At 42.3% G+C, this 18,906-nt stretch overlaps 1 protein-coding gene across 1 annotated transcript in view; it reads left to right on the top strand.

The window, feature by feature from the left end:
* The window catches only part of IL16 (interleukin 16), a 60,085-nt gene that overhangs the window by 13,954 nt on the left and 27,225 nt on the right, over positions 1-18,906 (top strand). The window contains exons 4-11 of the mRNA XM_069983802.1: positions 8,769-8,911; positions 9,471-9,581; positions 11,821-11,935; positions 12,425-12,498; positions 13,799-13,991; positions 15,011-15,128; positions 16,264-16,396; positions 17,461-17,533. Of these exons, the coding sequence (XP_069839903.1) occupies positions 8,769-8,911; positions 9,471-9,581; positions 11,821-11,935; positions 12,425-12,498; positions 13,799-13,991; positions 15,011-15,128; positions 16,264-16,396; positions 17,461-17,533 (960 nt within the window). The remainder of the gene's footprint in view (positions 1-8,768; positions 8,912-9,470; positions 9,582-11,820; positions 11,936-12,424; positions 12,499-13,798; positions 13,992-15,010; positions 15,129-16,263; positions 16,397-17,460; positions 17,534-18,906) is intronic.

The following is an 18,906-nucleotide window of genomic DNA, read 5'->3' as shown; positions in this document are numbered from 1 at the left end:
ACCGGACGCAGCGTCATCCCTGGTGTCTAGTGGGGAGATCGCTCCTCCGGGATGTTATCCCGGAGGAGCGATCTCCGTAAATGAAGCCGGCCGGGGACCGCTCCAAGATGGCGCCGTCCCCGGCTCGGCACTCGTTTACTTCCGGCTGCAGCAGCCGGAAGTAAACGAGTGCCTATCTCATGGATCTCTGCAGCATATCTATGCTGCAGAGATCTCAATGAGAGATCAAAGCACTTATACTAGAAGTCCCCCAGGGGGGCTTCTAGTATAAGTGTAAAAGTAAAAAAAAAAGTGTTGTTAATAGTAAAAATCCCCCTCCCCTAATAAAAGTCTGAATCACCCCCCTTTTCCCAGGTTATAAATAAAAGTAAACAAATAAATAAATAAATAAACATGTTTGCTATCGCCGCGTGCGTAATCGCCCAAACTATTAATTATTCATATTCCTGATCTCGCACGGTAAATAGCGTCAGCGCAAAAAAATCCCAAAGTGCAAAATTGCGCATTTTTGGTCGCATCAAATCCAGAAAAATTGTAATAAAAAGCGATCAAAAAGTCGTATATGCGCAATCAAGGTACCGATAGAAAGAACACATCATGGCGCAAAAAATGACACCTGACACAGCCCCATAGACTAAAGGATAAAAGCGCTATAAGCCTGGGAATGGAGCGGTTTTAAGTGTCGTATATTTGTTGACAATGGTTTAAATTTTTTACAGGCCATCCGATACAATATAAGTTATACATGTTACATATCGTTTTAATCGTAACGACTTGAGGAACATATATAACAAGTCAGTTTTACCCCAGGGCGAATGGCGTAAAAACACATTTCCCCCAAATAAACAAAATGCGTTTTATTTTTCAATTTCATCACACTTTGAATTTTTTTCTGGTTTCGCAGTGTACTTTATGCAAAAATTCAGCCTGTCATTGCAAAGTACAATTAGTGACGCAAAAAATAAGGGGTCATGTGGGTCTCTAGGTGGAAAAATGCAAGTGCTATGGCCTTTTATGCACAAGGAGGAAAAACCGAAAACGCAAAAATCGAAATTTGCTCTGTCCTTAAAGGGTTAAATGTACAATTACGTCTCATGTGCAGTTTCCGGGTTTATGATTGCAAATTTGCTTCCAGTATTTGCTGATAACCTGTGCCATTCATCTTTAAGTCTGGCAAAGTCAATGGCGGATTATAATGTGGGCGGTTTGGGCGGCCGCCCGGGGCCCAAGGCTCCGGGGGGGCCCGCGCCGCCCACATTAAGATCTTGCATAGCAGCGCCAGCAGCACATCACTTTCGGGGCCCAATGGGCCCCCGAGTGATGTTCTGCTGTGGCGCGCTGTCGTCGGAGTCCGCCGCGGCACCGCCCCCTCTCTCCTTGCCGTCTTTGCGGTGCCCGTACTTCTCTCCTGGCGGCGTGATGACGTCACATCCTGCGCGCCGCCAAGCAGAGAAGTTCGGGCACCGCGGGGCTGCACTGTGAGCTTCCGGCCTGCTCTCTCTGCCGGAAGCTCACCCTGGCTCCCTGCCGCCCGAATATACCCCCTGCCACCCGGCTGTACCCCTTGCCCCTTAGCTGCTCTCCATGCCGCCCCATCTTCTCCCCCTGCTGCTACCCCCATCATCTTCTCCCCCTGCTGCTACCCCCATCATCTTCTCCCCCTGCTGCTACCCCCATCATCTTCTCCCCCTGCTGCTACCCCCATCATCTTCTCCCCCTGCTGATACCCCCATCATCTTCTCCCCCTGCTGCCACCCCCATCATCTTCTCCCCCTGCTGCTACCCCCATCATCTCCCCCTGCTGCCACCCCCATCATCTTCTCCCCCTGCTGCTACCCCATCATCTTCTCTCCCTGCTGATACCCCCATCATCTTCTCCCCCTGCTGCCACCCCCATCATCTTCTCCCCCTGCTGCTACCCCCATCATCTCCCCCTGCTGCCACCCCCATCATCTTCTCCCCCTGCTGCTACCCCCATCATCTCCCCCTGCTGCCACCCCCATCATCTTCTCCCCCTGCTGCTACCCCCATCATCTTCTCCCCCTGCTGCTACCCCCATCATCTTTTCCCCCTGCTGCTAACCCCATCATCTTCTCCCCCTGCTGCCACCCCCATCATCTACTCCCCCTGCTGCCACCCCCATCATCTTCTCCCCCTGCTGCCACCCCCATCATCTTCTACTCCTGCTGCCACCCCCATCATCTTCTCCCCCTGCTGCCACCCCCATCATCTTCTACTCCTGCTGCTACCCCCATCATCTTCTCCCCCTGCTGCCACCCCATCATCTTCTCCCCCTGCTGCTAACCCTATCATCTTCTCCCCCTGCTGCTAACCCTATCATCTTCTCCCCCTGCTGCCACCCCCATCATCTTCTCCCCCTGCTGCCACCCCCATCATCTTCTCCCCCTGCTGCCACCCCCATCATCTTCTACTCCTGCTGCTACCCCCATCATCTTCTCCCCCTGCTGCCACCCCATCATCTTCTCCCCCTGCTGCCACCCCCATCATCTTCTCCCCCTGCTGCCACCCCCATCATCTTCTCCCCCTGCTGCCACCCCCATCATCTTCTCCCCCTGCTGCCACCCCCATCATCTTCTCCCCCTGCTGCTACCCTTCATCATCTGCTGCCACCCCCATCATCTTCTCCCCCTGCTGCTACCCTTCATCATCTTCTCCCCCTGCTGCTACCCTTCATCATCTTCTCCTCCTGCTGCCACCCCCATCATCTTCTCCCCCTGCTGCTACCCCCATCATCTTTTCCCCCTGCTGCTACCCTTCATCATCTTCTCCTCCTGCTGCTACCCTTCATCATCTTCTCCTCCCGCTGCCACCCCCATCATCTTTTCCCCCTGCTGCTACCCCCATCATCTTCTCCCCCTGCTGCTACCCCCATCATGTTCACCCCCTGCTGCTTCCCTGCCTTCCCAGCTTCCCCCCCCCCCCTCCCCGGCCTCATTTGCCCCAGCTTCTCCCCCTGTCGCCCCAGCTGCCTCCCTTCCCCAGTCACCCCCAGCTCCCCGCCTGCAGTTGAGTTGGGGCCGGAGAAGTCTTCATGATGCTGCGCCAAATAGAGAGGAAAGGAAAAAGTGAGCGACGGCAATCGGAGAAGACGTCACCTGTGAGTCATTAGTAACTGCACTGTAATCACTTATAGGCTGGGCTCACACACAGTATATTTCAGTCAGTATTGTGGTCCTCATAGCAACCAAAACCAGGAGTGGATAGAAAACACAGAAAGGCTCTGTTCACACAATGTTGTAATTGAGTGGATGGCCGTTATTTAATGGCAAATATTTGCTGTTATTTTAAAACAATGGCTGTTATATTGAAATAATGGACGTTATTTACTGTTATATGACGGCCATCCACTCAATTACAACGTTGTGTCAACAGATCCTTTCTGTGTTTTCCATCCACTCCTGGTTTTGGTTGCTATGAGGACCTGACATGAGGACCAAATACTGCCTGAAATATACATAGTGTGAACCCAGCCCTATAGTGTGCAGAGCCTGTGTACCATTGGGGTCTAAATGGGTCAGTGTTTTGTTTGCGGTAGTGTACTGACACAGCCCCGCGGTCACTACAGTACACTAGCGAAAACTTTTAAACTAGAACCCAACTACAACTGCAGGCACTACAACTCCCAGCATATTATGAGGGCTGCAGACTGTCAGTACATGCTGGGAGTTGTAGTGCATGTAGCTGTTGTAGTTTGGTCCTAGGTGCATCATACACTGGATTCTTTGTGGCATATAAGAATACATAGATCTGTGGGGGCTCAGTGCAGGGAAGTGACCCCAGAACATCACTAATAGGGGATAGAACAAAAACATCCCCCCTATCCCCTATTAGTGATGTTCTGGGGTCACTTCTATATACTGATCCCCCTCAGATCTATGTATTCTTATATACCCCACACAGCCTGCTGGGGTGGCTGGGGGGGGGGGCCCAGGTTGGGTGGACAGCCCGGGGCCCAGGGTACATTTAATCCGCCACTGGGCAAAGTTTTCTGTGCCTTTGTAGCTCATACATCCCCAAAGCACCAGCGATCCCCCTTTATGTTTTACAGTAGGAGTGGCGTTCCTTTTATCATAAGCCTTGTTGACTCCTCTCCAAATGTAATGTTTATGGTTGTGGCCAAAATTCGATTTTGGTCTCATCACGCCAAATGACCTTGCTTGTTCCAGAAGTTTTGAGGCTTGTCTCTGTGCTGTTTGGCGTATTGTAGGCAATATACTTTGTGGCATTTGCGCAGTAATGGCTTTCTTCTGGCAACTCGACCATGCAGCCCCTTTTTCTTCTTCTTTCTTATTGTGTATCTTGAAAGAGTTATTAGCACTGAACTCCTGGCTGAGTTACAGGAAGGTGGAGGGCTGCAATCCCACTGCAATATTGTCGTGCCTAATTCAGTACGACCACACCAGGTGAGCATGCATACTACTGTATGTACTTGTGTTTGTGTCTCCCTCAGAGTTAATTTTCCTGCACAGGCAGCTCTTATTGCTTTTTTCTTTCATACAGTATGTTCATTTGAAACTGTTATTTGTGGCTTTTTCTTTGCATCCTGAACAATTTTCCTGGCAGATGTGGCCAAAATTTTTGTTGGTCTACCTGACTTGGTTTGTACAGAACCTATATTTTTCTATTTGTTAATCACAGTTTGAACATGCTGACTAGCAATCAATCCCTTGGATATCAGAACATAGTGAAGGTTCTGGAGAACCATCTCAGTCTCCTGACCTTAATATCATTGAGCTATTCTGGGGAGATCTCAAGCGCGCAGCTCATGTAAGACAGTCCAGGAGTTTACAGGAACTGGAAGCTTTTTGCCAAGAAGAATGGGCAAAATTGCCAAGAGCCTCATCCACAACTACTACAAAAGACTTCAAGCTGTTTTTGACGTTAGAGGGGGCAATACATAGTATTAACTGGGGTATGTAAACTTTTGATCAGGGTAATTCGGATGTTTTTGGTTGTCATTATAATTTAGAGAGAGATAACGCAGTAGTTTGACAATAAATGGTTTCACCCAACCACTAACCATGAGTGAGAAAAAAGTTTTTGTTTTATAATTCTCTGGAAAAAAGGACAGGAAAGCAAAATTTCTGCCACAGTATGTAAACTTTTGAGCACAACAGATTATATTGGTGTCTCCTTGCAGTGAATACTTCTTGTAAAAAAAGTAAGAATGCTGAATACAAAAAAAGTAAGTGTCAACTTATTATTATGCTTATCAGACTGCAAGATTTCAGGATTATTTTAAAATGATGATAGTATAGTCATTTAATAATCAAAAATTCTTTAAAAATATGTTTAACATAAAAAATCATTTTACCAATAGGTCATGTTCTGATAATGCAAGCATGGAAGATTGTGGTTTTTTTTTAACATTCTATTTTTGGCCTTACTGACTCTAAATAGGTACTCTAAAGAAAAAGCTTAGTGTAGCATATGTATATAGTGTTTTCAATGAGCATAGCAGAAATTCTTGTATACAGTGTCATAACCTATAGTGTAGTAGGCACCAAACACTAAAAAAATGATGGAAATGATGGAAACTCTTCTAAAAAAGAAGATAATGGATCACCTAAGAATCAACAATTTGATGGATCCAAACCAGCATGGCTTTACTGCGGGCCGATCATGTCAGATTAATCTCATTGATTTCTTTGATTATGTCACAAAAGTGCTGGATGAAGGTGGTGCTGTGGGTGGATATTGCCTATCTGGACTTCAGCAAAGCTTTTGATACAGTTCCCCATAAAGAGCTGATAGAGAAGTTGGAGAAAATTGGACTAAATCCCTGGATAGTTCAGTGGATTTGTGGTTGGCCGAAGGATAGATATCAGAGGGTTGTTGTTAATGGTGTATATTCCGAGCAGAGACTGGTTACAAGTGGTGTGCCACAAGGGTCTGTTCTGGGTCCTATTCTTTTTAGGCTATGTTCATACTACGTAAGTTATCGGCCGTAGCGCGTTCCGTGAATAAGCTGCCGGAGATTTACGTAGTTTGCATACAATGGAAAGTATACAATCTACGGCTGCACAGTTCACACTACGTAAAAAATGAACCAGGCCATTGTTTCAGGACAGAAATGCTGTAAATTACGCCCCGCTGCGTAACATGCGGTCCCGTACAGAGTGGTGATTTCTTCATTTTTGCACTTTGATTTGTCGATCCAAAAGGTTCTGTGGGGTGTCCGGGACTAGCCGAAGATATCCAAGTAAAAGACCGCTGTCAGATTGCTACGTACGGCGCTCGGGAAGCGTAAGTACACTACGGCGTAAGTTCGCGGACCGTACGTAGCCGCGGCCGGACATATACGTAGTGTGAACATAGCCTTAATATGTTTGTAAGTGACATAGGAGAAGGTTTGGTAGGTAAAGTTTGTCTGTTTGCTGACGACACAAAAGTGTGCAATAGGGATGATATTCCCAGAGGTGTCAGTAATGTGGTAAATGATTTAGCTGAGATAAGTGGTCCAAACAGTGAAAATTGAAGTTCAACGTTTCCAAATGTAAAATAATGCACTTGGGGAGGAGGAATCCTCTATCCGAGTATCACATCGGCAGTACTGTGTTGGAAAAGACTTCAGAAGAGAAGGATTTAGGGGTAGTGATATCTGACAGCCTTAAAATGAGTTACCAGTGCAACCAGGCGGTGGGGAAAGCAAATCATATGCTGGGGTGTATAGCTAGAGGTATAACCAGTAGGAAAAGGGAGATTGTGATCCCGCTGTATAGAGCTCTGGTGAGGCCACATCTGGAATACTGTGTCCAGTTCTGGAGACCTCACCTAAAAAAGGACAATGATAAAATAGAACAGGTCCAAAGATGGGCTACAAAAATGGTGGAGGGTGTGAGGAATACACCATATCAGGAAAGACTTAAAGATTTGAATCTGTATAGTCTGGAGGAAAGAAGGGAAAGGGGGGACATGATTGAAACCTTTAAGTATGTTAAGGGACTAAATAAGGTTCAAGAGGGGAGTGTTTTTAGTAAAAAAAAACTGAGCTCAAGAACAAGAGGACACAGTGAGAGGTTAGTTGGGGGAAAGATCAGAAGCAATGTGATAAAATATTATTTTACTGAAAGAGTAGTAGATACCTGGAACAAACTTCCAGCAGAGGTGGTTGGTAAATCTACAATAACAGAATTTAAACACGCCTGGGATAAACATATATCTATCCTAAGATAATAAGAAAGAAAATACTAAAAGGGCAGACTAGATGGACCCAGTGGTCTTTTGCTGCCGACAATCTTCTATGTTTCTATGTTTCTACTAATATGAGTACAAATTAATGATGAAAAAAAAGGTGAGTGTAAACCATGTTCTGGGGGTTTATTAGGAGCTTAATAATTTAATACACCTATAAAATAGAAGAAAAAAAATATATAGATGAAAACAAAAAGCAGTATTAATCTTAAAAAAAACGAAAAAAACAAAAACAAAAAAAAACAGTACTAATCTACTTTAAACAAAAATCTGAAACAGAGTGCCATCTAGTGTTCACTAATAGCCTTACATAGAAAAGTTATATTTTAGAGCACATTGATGGGCTCACAGGGCAGGTATATGGTATTTGTTACTGAACTGCTCTATTATTACGATAGTAAATTGAATGACTTTGATCAAAACTTTGCGCATGCAGTATTAGCAGTCTAAGCTATACCACAGATAAAGTAGGGTTAGCTGTATGTTAAAGCAATGACATAAAAAGACAATGTTACACTTTGTACTGTACCTAAGGCTGTAATAGTTAATTCAGTAACAGGTAATATAGACCTACTGTCATTCTCACACATTGTTTTGCCAATATTTGCATTCTTTCTTTCTTTTTTATTACCCTCCCCCCACAAAAAATAAAATAAAAAATAAAGCATAATGACCTTGCACGTCCCTTTTTGTTGCAGTTGTTGTCACTTTTATATTTGACTGTACCAATGTAACACATTTTACATGTTTTCTTTTTTTCGTTTGTACTATTATTATGATTATAGATTTAAAACTAAAATGAAAATGGGGAGATAGACTATCCCTGTAGATGAACTATCCCTGTAAATTTCAGTGTGTAGTGGTTCTGTGATGAAAATGCATTACATGCTACCATCCTGGACTACAAAAGGTGACCATGTTGGTCTTCAAAAAAGCAAGGGCATTTAGTATGATCACCCCTGCTCAAAATGTATTCAGAAAAACCCAACAAAAAGTATTTAAAGGGGTACTCCAGAGAAAATCTTTCTTTCAAATTAACTGGTTTCAGAAAGTTATATAGATTTGTAATTTACTTCTATTTAAAAATCTCCAGGCTTCCAGTACTGAGTCCAGTACTACTCAGCTGCTTCATGTCCTGTCCTACAGAAAAGGTGTATTCTTTCTAGTCTGACACAGTGCTCTCGGCTGACATCTCTGGCCAAGACAGGAACTGTCCAGAGCAGCAGCAAAATCCGTATAGAAAACCTCTCCTGCTCTGGACAGTTCCTGTCCAGAGATGTTAGCAGAGAGCACTGTCAGACTGAAAAGAAAACTTCCAGCTGGACATACAGCAGGTAATAAGTATGGGAAGACTTGAGATTTTTAAGCCTTTCCATAGAAGTAAATTACAAATCTATATAATTTTCTGAAACCAGTTGATTTGAAAGGAAAAGATTTTTGTTGGAGTACCCCTTTAATCATTGACCACTTTTAAGCCTTATTGCTACGCCTTCAGAAGAAAGCACACAAGTTGTGTCTGTTGTGTTACTGAATATTTTTCTTATCTGTATTAGGTGTGAATCCATATTGGATTGGTGAGATTGACCCTTCTGCATCTAAGAAGCCATCACTATACAGAGACAGGCAATCGGCAAACTTGTGCAGCAACAGGAAGTCTTTGTCTCAGCAATTCGACTCTCCTATAGGGGCTGTTCAGGTAAGTACATGGCAGATTTGAATGGAGAAAAGTCAATTTTTGCTGCGATGTAACTGACTGCAATGGCAATGCATTGAAGTCAACGGGAAGATGGACGTCCAATGCACACAATGCATTGAATAATGGACGTTTTTACTGCGGACGTCAAAATAATGAACATGATCATTATTTTCGGACGCCTTTCTTTTCAGACAGTTTTTCTTGTCACTGATCCTTCTCCATTTTTAGTATTAAATACAATGGAATTTTCAATTAAGCCACACCCAAAGTCCAATTAATAACCCCAAACTAGAATAATGTACAAACACAGTCATTGCTAGGGGAGGCCAGACAGCTAAATTACGTCTGTTATTTTAGACTCAAAATAACGGATGTCATTTTAAACAGAGCTGAAAAAACGTGTGCACATAGCCTTAAGCAGTTTTAATGTTAGTCAATTTTCAGCACTATGCATTTGGCCTGTAGAGAGTCAGATTTATTATAATTGTACATCCCATTAACACGATGACCTAGTACAAGTCACATCAATAATGTGGTATTACATCCTCCATACTTACAGGGTGTTTCCCGTTCATCAAGGTCGCTGAGTTCAGCACAATTAATGAGCATGAGAAGCTCCTCACATGCTTCTGTCATCTCCAATATTATCCTAATGAAGGGCCAAGGCAAGGTGAGCTGACTTTTATCATTATTCAATAGAACGCACAGGTCATTTCACATCTGATATTTGTGCTTGTCAAAGAGATGCCTAAAAATGCGATTAATAATAAGAATGTAGCGTACTTGATAGACTCAACAGATGTATATTACATCATGAATAATGCAGATGACATATGCACACAAGCTGGACTGCATTGCAAAGTGGCATGCACAGTAGAAGGGGAGCCCAAAGGTATTACTAAAAGGGAGGCCTACTAGGATACTGTGTGTAGGCCAATTACCTACCATCCTGTTTTTAGTAGTTTAGATGGTGACCCTGCATCACCCACTGGTAATGGGCATGTGCTGGGCATCTTCTTCCCAAGGCCCCATAGCAGCCACATCGTCCATCTCTATTGTATGTAGTGTATAGACTATAGGTGATGCAATGTGTTAGACTTTCTGAATTTTAGTATATTTTATATTTTTTATTAGGTTTTTCTGTGTTAATAGAGGTGGTTCTCATGATGGAGATGCTCATTTTTCAGTTAAAAAAGCATCTCTCTCTAGAACCTGCTCTGTTCTTTATTACACATTTCAAAACAAATTAAGTAATGCAAAAAGCTAATTTGTACGGACGCCACCCACCCCAACCACAGTTACCAATCTCTAGTAGAGATGAGCGAATAGTGAAATATTCGATAATTCAAAATTCAATTCGAATAGCTCCAGATATTCATATATTCGAACGAATATCAAATCCCATTATAGACTATGGGAAAAAATCCTTGGGACCTGGAAATCAATATTCGACCACTAGAAGGTCACCAAGTGCCCAATGAAACCTCAGGAAATGATACCAACACCTCTGGGATGCATATGGGACAGCAGGGGAAGCATGCCTGTCTGCATCTGACACTAGTAATGAGCTAACATCCCAATCTTCGGTTTGGATCCTGAACATTCGCTGAACATTCACGAACAAATTATGAATGTAAAGTAGAAGCGTATGTTTCGGTCTAGCAGTACACAATTGCGTATGTATCAGGTCAGGTGCAGTGTAGAATGCGTATTAACGAAAATTAACAATAACTACGAATCAGTAGTAGCAAGATAACAGGTATTATCCAACACTCACAATATACAGCCGTGAGTATACAGCCTTTCTCCTGTAGCTGGTATTATGAATAAAAACAAGTTTTATTCCGATGGTGGTGAGGCAGGGAGTCAATAGTCATTGTTGCCTAGAGCATCCGTGCCCTAGATCTGCAGCGCCTGCATCCAGCCCAAGGGCATGCCCATTAGGGGGGTGAGTTGGGGCCCCGCCCCACTGACTCTCTGCCTCACTGCCGGAATAATATGTGTTTTTACCAACTAAGGAAAGACAAAGCGGTCAACACTACAGGTTTGCATATATGTCAGCGGAATATATGGAGGACCTCATGGATGATTCTTACGAATGAGGATGCTAACTCTCATGAACTGAAAGCTTATAGAATCTTTAGATATGTAAGAAAATAGAGATGGCACTCACCAACATTCAGTAGACCTTTATTCTTCAGATATCTTTAAAGTCCAATTCAGGCTGCATCAGGCGGCAAGAACACTACACCCTCCTAGTCACTGTGACAGCTGTTTTGTGAGTAACTATGTAGTTGCACACGAAATAGCTGTTACAGTGCTTGTGAGGCTGTTGGCGTTCCTGCTGCACAATGCAGTCTGAACTGGATTTTAAAGATATCTGAATAATAAAGGTCTACTGAATGTTGGTGAGTGCCATCTCTATTTTCTTACATATCTGAAAATATGTTTTTAACCACAATACTGGCTCCAGGGGGAAGGCCGACCCCGGGGTTGGACATGGCATGGTGAAGACTAAAGAATGGTACTAGCGGTTTGGGCGAAAACTAGAAAATAGTACCGGTGGTTTGGGGTTGGTGGTGGCCCGGTAGAGATTTGCTTTAATTTTCCCTGTGGCGGTGCTGCAGGGAAACTGTGTATTTACTGACACATTCCACCACAGACTACACCTGATCACTGGGGGTTCCAACAAAAAGAAACATTGTTTAGAAGGTTATAGTAGAATTAGAACTGCATACAAAGTATCACTGTATTAATCCAGTACTATTACAACATAGCCCTTTCATGTGACAATGTAAAAAAAGAGGTATAATACTGTCCGGTACTGTCCGTAGGCAGTGTTTAGTTAATGCATTAATAAATCTATTAAGAAGTATTCATTCTCTAACAGTTCTATTGTTGTTGATCAGGGATTGGGTTTTAGCATTGTTGGAGGAAAGGACAGCATCTATGGACCAGTGGGTATATATGTGAAGACAATATTCCCGGATGGGGCTGCTGCAGCTGATGGCAGGCTACAGGAAGGTAACTGTCTGCAAAGTGTTCAAAAATGTTTTTAATTTTCTACTAGTCATGATAAAACTGTTCCATATCTTTGACTTTAGATAAAAAAAAATAAAAAAATATAAAATTGTGGCCCATACACATTATTCACATCTGGGCTTTATATACTCATTTTAACAAGGCCAGACTAAAATGCTGCCCCATATTCAAATAAAACAATATCATGAACCATCTATTATGTATGCAGTGTGAGCGGTGAGCGTGACTGTAAAATGAGCAAAGCTTAATTACCTCTTATAGTGGAGCCGGATGGAAAAATGAAGGGTAAATTACTTACATAAATTCAGCCTCTGACATGGAATAGATTGCCTTCTAGACTAATAGAATCAGTGTAAATGGGACATAAGTAGCTGCCTTTAACAAAGCTTATTAGATTAGCTGTGTTATGACATAGAAAACTCCTGCTGAAGAGTCCATGCATTATTAACTTTCCAAAGTGTTTTATTGCAGGGGATGAAATTCTGGATCTTAATGGAGAGTCAATGTCTGGTCTAACACATAATGATGCGTTGCAAAAATTTAAGGTAAGAATTACTGATTCTAATTGAACACTATGTGATTTGTAGATGCACTTCGAAAATATAGTGAACTAACAATGGAACATAGAAAACAACAGAAAGAACAGCCAAAACAGCAGGGGACGTATCAGGATATTTGGGATCTGCAAGACTTGGGTGCAAAGCATCCTAATTAGTGTTGAGCGGAGAGGCTGAACTGTTGGGATTCAGCAACATTCTCCAAACTCGAACAGTCTGCATTTGAGTCCCTTCAACTGCAGAAGTTGATTGCAGCATCAGGGAGTCCTGGAAAACAGTTCACACAATGTAACTTTTCAATAAATAACGGCCTTTGCACCACCGGCCGCTATTTAATGAAAATTAAAATAACATTGAATCCTATGGAATTCAGGCCGGAGTGTATACACTCTGTATACACTCTGGCAAGGATTTCATGCGGCCGAATAGAAAACTGACATGTCAGTTTCTTGCGGCCGCAATTCATTGAATAGCAGCCACAGAAAACTGACAGTTTAGACAATGTAAAGTGCGGTTCCAATTTGAAATGCGGCACACCCGAATGCACCTGCATTCCAAATCAAAACAAGTGGAGTTCATCCAGCTGGTACCGGCGTGAACTTCGCAGACACCGCCTGCTGTCATACACTGTGTGAACCCTGTATCCATATTTTCTAGGACACCCAGGACTGCATCTAACCTCTGCAGATGTGGGAAATGCTGCGGGGAATCAAGTGCCAAGTGGCCACAGCTATGTCCAGCCTCAGATGGGCACTGGCTCTTGCCACCCCTGATCCTACACATCAAGGCGCTGTCATTAGCTTTGTCAGGAAGGTACTGTAAGTGGAGAGTTTTGCATTTCTTTTTTTTATTGCCAGGTAACTCCTTTAACATAGTGTATCAGTTTTGCCTATTCTTTTATGCATTATGTTTACAGTGGCACATATAGACAATAACATTTTAAGTGCTGCAGTCAAACAAAATCAGATTATTGTGTTTCGTTCCTATCTGCATTCATCGGGCTGCGGGCTTTGAAGTATGCTCCGTGCCGCTCCTCCCTGGGTGGTGAGAAAAGATGGATCCAGTGCTGGGAAACTTTTGCTCGTTTCCCAGGACTGGATCCAGCTTTTCCCAGCACGCGGGGAGGAGCAGCACCGAGCAGAGTAGACTTCAAAGCCCGCAGCCTGATGAGCAGAATGCAGGTAGGAACGAAGCAGTTTGCTTTGTTCCTACTGTAAATTGGCTCATCTCTAATAATACGATTTTGTGGAGTATAAGTATATGACACACTGTTATTTGTCCATTTCAGCAAGTGAAGAAAGGAGTGATCACACTCACGGTTCGAACAGGACTCAGTGCACCAGACATCATTAAAGCCAGCAACGCTCAAATGGTTCGCTCCAAAAGCTCCAGCACTTGCGTAGTAAGAGAGCATAGCCCGCTACAACCAGAAAGCTGTAATCCAAATGACAGAGTTATTATGGAGGTGTCACTACAAAAAGGTACCAACTAAACAGGACGCTTTGTATTCTGATCACACCCGATTATTGATAGTTTTTACTTCATATGCTATATATCTGTATGAGTGATGCTCAAGCCCCGGGCATTCCCAGCTACAGAAATGAAAACCATATTATTGTTACTAGAAAAAGAACCATACAACTTATCTACAATACAATTTTCGACTTTTAATTTGGTGTGGCTTAACACGACCTTTTCCAATGGAAAATGAGTATGAATATAAAAAAGTATATACACTACTCAGTTATATAATTAAAAACACCTACCCGATATATTAAGGGTTCCCAAAACAGCTCTAACACATCAAGGCATGGACTGCCCAAGACCCCTAAAGGTATCCTGTGAATTAGAAGCAGATTATTTTATTATTAAAAAAAAAATACATTTTTTATTGGTTAAACACTGAGGGAAAGATTTTCTCCTGTTTCCTGTTATCATGCATTTCTAGGGCAGGGGTTCCTTTAGTGTACTTGTACATGTAACAACATTCATATTTACAATTCTAATTATGTTTTTCTTACAGAATTACTGATGCAAAAATGATTATTATTATTTTAACAGTTTATGCTCATTTAATTGCTTTTTAATTGTGATTTTATTTACAGCACCCTCAGAATTGTATGGAGCTACAATGCAGCACTCACTGTAATGCAGTCTGCTGTACCCCCGTATGCCTCTAATTTACTATTTCTTAAGGAGGTTGTCTCACAAAAACAATTTCTACTCTTATAAACACAGGTCTGGCTCTTGGACATGTCAATAGCAGAAATTTTGTTCAGCAATTACTTTTGAGAAGGCTGTATAATTCACAGAATGGCTCTACCAAAGCAAGAGACTCTTCTATTTAGCCTCTCTAGACAAGGCTATATGCCTTAATAAGACATATAGGCAAAGACTGGCCTCTTTAGGACCACCCTTTAATCTAAATGATGTGTATACTTCATAGTATGTATATATGTCATAGTTGACCCTGTAATGTTCTTGTTCTTTATCTCTCCAGAATCAGGGGTCGGCCTAGGTATTGGGCTGTGCAATGTTCCAAACTGTGGTAGCATTTCCGGAATATTTATCCATACCCTTTCTCCAGGGTCTATGGCCCACATGGATGGACGATTAAGGTATTAACCTTTTTTTTTTTTTTTTTTTAGAGTATCTAAAAATGCTCAAAGTACAACAACAACAAAGGACTAAAAGTGCCTGCCACTCAAAAATCAATGTTGTGATCAACCAACTAATTTACTAGCTATTTTGATGTTATTTATATGCGCTATAGTTCTTGCCCATTTTGTACTGATGTTCTGTGACTCAGTTGTTTGTTCAGGTATATATAGAGAAAAAATAGGCTGTAAAGAAAGAGACTGCTTCTTGAGTAGAATTCTATAGACCCACCAATATCGCTCTCTGCTAACTGATACATTTATCTTATGAACATGCTAAGTATCATGCCAGATTTGGGGGGGGTTATCATTTATGGTCTATGTGCTGCCAGCCTTAAGTTGTTTTGCATGCCGTATAATATACTTGCACTAATCCACACAAAGTTGCACAGAAAACGTACAAATAAGACTCTACGGCCGGAAACTTACGTAGTGTGAACATAGCCAAACTCTGTTACTCCACAGATAACAAGTTCACAGTCTATAGGTTCCTATTCTTTCAGTAAATTACACAACTCTTGTTGTTAACATTCACTATAACTTATTCTTCCTGTTTTATACAATGTGTAAGCAAAATGTAGCTATTTGCAGATAATGTGTACACAGAAACGTTATTTTCAGTCCTACTGTAGGCCATAAGATGATGCCTGTCAAACAATAGTGCTAAAAAACAAAGTATAGATAAGGCTGAGTTCATGCCAGTTTTCTCTGTCTCAAGAACAGGATGCCAACATATACTGTGGTGGACAGTACTGAGCCCCTTTCATTTCAGTGGCATCAACAGAGTCTCCTAATTATCTGTTCGAGCCGTATATGCTAAATTAATAAGTCTGAACAGCACAATAGCACAACAGGCCGTACTATTGAGTCTGGGCAAGTTAGTACATACCAGCTTGAGTAGTGTCAATAGGTGACTCTGTTCAGACCATTGAAATAAATGAGGCCCACTGCAGTACACCACAGTATACAGTACGTCGGCATCTCGTTCTCGGTGGGACATCCAAAGCAAATGTAATGTGAATCCAGCCTAACATGCATATTTTATTATCCAAGATATTCTCGTAGTAGGAGCTAATGATAATGTATTCTACTTCAGAAAAGGTGATGAAATTGTGGAAATAAATGAACACGCTGTCACAAACAAGTCCCTGAACGAAGTGTATGCATTGTTAAGTCACTGTCACCCTGGACCCATCATTATTCTGATCAGCAGACATCCAGATCCTCAGGTAACTGAAGTCATGTTGAGTAATAAATAGTGATGGAGCTGGAGACATGGCATCAGGGGTGGATTAACTTTACCATAGGCCCCGAGCTGTTTACCAAGCCTGCCCCCCCCCCCCCACTTTAACTATGTAAGCACTAGCATGGTGTTCATAGTACAGAATATATAATGTCATGATGCCCTTAAATGTGCAAAATCACTGTAGAAAAGCCACAATTTTTTTGCAAATCATGGCAGAACTGTAGCCAGGAGACATTTCACCAGTAAAAGTATCAGTCTTTTTGGATGGCCATGGGCCCCCCAGGAGCCGCACGCTCCATTGTTTGAACTGACAGGGTTTTCTGCGGCCTCTATTCAATGAATACAGGCCACAGAAAACTAACGTGTCAGTTTCTTGTGGCGCCGCTAGGGATCCTGGCTGGAGTATACACTCCGATCGGGATTCCCTCAGGTGCAGCACTACGTAAGTACCGTAGAAATCACGGCCGTTGTAACAATGGTGCTTACGTAGTGTGAACATAGCCATAGCAAATTGCAACAACGGCCGTGATTTATGCAACACATACGTTGTGTGAACATAGCCTTACTGCGTCAATGAGCTCTATTGTAATTCTATCGAGCCAATCTTATGCAACAAAATAGAGCGGCAAGAAGAGAGAGCAGCAAATATAGGAGTGAAGGGCTCAACTAAGTGCTTCTCCGAGCTCTTTCTAATAATAACAAATTTATATTCCTGGCTTTCTGTGGCACTGGTTATAGCAAAGAATCTCTAGTGCCTTTTCTAGAGAGAAACCACACTCAGTATTTTAGCCAAAGTGTGAAAAAGGATTTGACAACAGCTGATTACAAATCTATATAACCTTCTGATACCAGTTGATTTGAAGTAAAAATTATTTCGCCGGAGTACCCCTTTTAGTCATTAAAACAATGCCTGTAGTAAAGACGCCATGGTGATTAAACAATCAGGGCTCAGGAAAACTTAACATTTATTATTCCAACATAAAATATGTAAACAGAGAAAAGATATCTCCTGTATCAGTACTAAATAAGGTGTTTGCCTTTGGCCAGGTTTCTGAGCAGCAGTTGCAGCAAGCTATGGCTGAGGCCGTGGAGCGAGATCATCCTCAGTGCAATATGGAAGGTATATAATAATAATAATAATTTTTATTTGTATAGCGCCAACAGATTCCGCAGCGCTTATTTAAATATATAAATACATTGCAGGTTATATATTAAGTTATACAATGAATAAATAAAATAAAATTAAAAATACAGAATTAGTGACCTGCTCTCAAGCGCTTACAGACTAGGATGACTGGGAGTAACACGAGAGGCAACAAGTGCTTTATTTGTCAATGTTCCAGTCATTGTACATGGAATCTCTAAGTGCCTATAGGTGACTGGGCAAGCCAGTCACAAGCCATTTTCTAAACTCAGATAACAAGGACAGTGTAACTAGCACCGAAGAAGTTATAGAGAGGATGGAGAGGGGATAGCAAAGGGAGACGAGACTACGAAATGTTATAAGCACGCCTGAAGAGATGGGTCTTCAGTGCACGGTTAAAACTGGGGATGTTGGAAATAAGTCTGAGGTCTTTGGGTAGGGAGTTCCAGAGAACTGGTACAGCACGAGAGAAGTCTTGGAGGCGGGAATGAGAAGTTCTGATTAAAGAAGAGGTTAGTGTAAGGTCATTAGCAGAATGCAGAGCACGGGAAGGATGGTAGGTGGAGATTAGGGAGGAGATATATGGGGGGCAGAGTTGTGGAGAGCTTTATGGGTGAGGGTGAGGAGTTTGAACTGTGTTCTATATTTAATGGGTAACCAGTGCAGTGACTGGCACAGAAGGGAGATGTCGGTATAGCGGCTGGAGAGGAAGATTAGCCTGGCTGCTGTGTTCAGGATAGACTGGAGAGGGGAGAGCTTAGAGAGAGGAAGATATAATATATGACAAAGCCTGCATCTCAAACATGATTAAAAGATAAAAAGCAAACTTATTTAATCAGAATAGATGTCTAAAGTGAAAAAGTGCTTGAACTAGCAAATAACAGTAACTTCTGGTTGTACAGCTGCTGTAGAACTGTTTCGCACACGTTGTTCTTCAAGATAAAGTTAAAAGTGTCACAAAGTCAATAATACTTACCTATAGGACTAACCATAAATATAATATTTCATGCTACCCAGGGGAGTAGCTAGGTTTCATTGGGCCCCATAGCAAAAAAAACTCTACGGGGCCCTCTCTCCCCTATGCACAACACAAAGTACTGCATACTCCAAAAACTAAAATCTCTTGTGACCAAGGGCAGAAGCAGCTGGTACCTTGCAAGGTGACTTGCAGAGCAGAGAGACAATGGCTGCTTGCTCTGTCAGTCCACTATATTAAACTATAAGGGCCCATTAGGAGCCCTTATGGTTAAATACATAGATGCAGGAGAAGACTACTTTTCGCTTAACCCCTTATGTACTGCTGTGTGTAAGTAACCCAAAGTTCAATAACATACAGCAACACAAAAAAG

This window comes from Dendropsophus ebraccatus, chromosome 1 (genome assembly GCF_027789765.1).
Source record: "Dendropsophus ebraccatus isolate aDenEbr1 chromosome 1, aDenEbr1.pat, whole genome shotgun sequence".
In the NCBI taxonomy this organism is placed as follows: Eukaryota; Metazoa; Chordata; class Amphibia; order Anura; family Hylidae; genus Dendropsophus; species Dendropsophus ebraccatus.
Note: the sequence above shows the minus strand (reverse complement) of the source record. Positions and strands in the feature narration are given on the sequence as shown.